This window comes from Prunus persica, chromosome G1 (assembly GCF_000346465.2).
Source record: "Prunus persica cultivar Lovell chromosome G1, Prunus_persica_NCBIv2, whole genome shotgun sequence".
Classification (NCBI taxonomy): Eukaryota; Viridiplantae; Streptophyta; class Magnoliopsida; order Rosales; family Rosaceae; genus Prunus; species Prunus persica.
The window spans coordinates 469045-470287 of record NC_034009.1 but is presented as its reverse complement, the minus strand read 5'-3'; the positions used below and the strand labels follow the sequence as shown (position 1 = coordinate 470287).

Sequence of the window (1243 nt, the reverse complement as noted above, 5' to 3'; positions counted from 1 at the left end):
TTACTTGTTCGATTCAGGATTTGGACCGCTCGGGACTTCATGCGCAGAAGCTTCAAATTGTTGATTATTCTTGGCGCTCTTCTTAGCCTGTTTTGGATGCAAGTCCATGGAAGATTGGAGGAGCTGTGTAGCTGTTGAAGATGATGAGCCAGCCGCCATGGTTAACGACTTTGAATTATTAAACTCTGATGGTGTAGGACGAGCAAAGTGAGGAACAACAAGCAGCAAGAGAAGCCCAGTATGAAATAGCAACAGAGATAATTGTGATCTTATTAAGATTAAGAGTTGAGGAACTGATTTTCCAGCTTTTGCCATAAAATTTGAACCGATACGATAGCAATTAATCCACCCCCCACCAATCAAGAGGAGATCAATATCCATGCATGAACGGCTGCACCACCAGGTATAGGAAGCAAATTAGGGAAGGAAACAGCAGGAAAAAATGGTGACTTTATATAGAAGTGATGAATAGGTCATTTGGGATTTAGGGGTCACTTTGTCTACTTGACTTCATGCTATGAATGTATGTATATATGTGAAGGAAGTTGAGGTTCCACCCCAAAAGCAATTGGCAATGGGGGGAGTTGCCCAACTCCTTATAAACCCAGGCTAGGTCCCTTAACATTTCAATGTGGGACAAACAATCTCAACACGCCCCCGCACATGTGGCGAACTTTCAAGCCTAACACGTGGACAACACATATTGGGTGACGTGGGAGCACGTATGGCCGTTGGGCCCAACACGTGAAGCCTTGCTCTGATACCATGAAGGAAGTTGAGGTTCCACCCCAAAACCAATTGGCAATGGGGGGAGTTGCCCAACTCCTTATAAACCCAGGCTAGGTCCCTTAACATTTCAATGTGGGACAAACACTCTCAACAATATGTACAATGAGGAAATTATATATGCTATATATTTTATGTTCTGAAATACCATTAGTGCCCCTTCTCATTGCAACAAACTTCAATTAATTACCGAAAACTCCAGCTCTATCCAATTAAACTTTTTCACTGTTGAAAGTCATGATAGTGCAATAATTTCAAAACTTCAACTGCTATTCAACCTAGCTAATCTGGTCGAAAAGGAAAAAAGAATCTGGAAAAGAAAGCAGGCCATAATTGAACAATCAAGGTCATGAGGATGAAAGTGCAACAGAGTCGTGGCTTTTCTTGCATGGCTACTTGTGCAAGAAATCTCTCTTTATTCATTAAAGAATTTAATTTGGTAATCTGTGAATTGCTT

The 1243-nt window shown here is 41.4% G+C and overlaps 1 protein-coding gene across 1 annotated transcript; it reads right to left on the bottom strand.

Moving 5' to 3' along the window:
• LOC18792542 (CLAVATA3/ESR (CLE)-related protein TDIF) lies at positions 1-381 on the bottom strand. The gene has a single exon (XM_007224154.1). It carries the CDS (start codon positions 379-381, stop codon positions 1-3), a length of 381 nt encoding a protein of 126 aa, XP_007224216.1.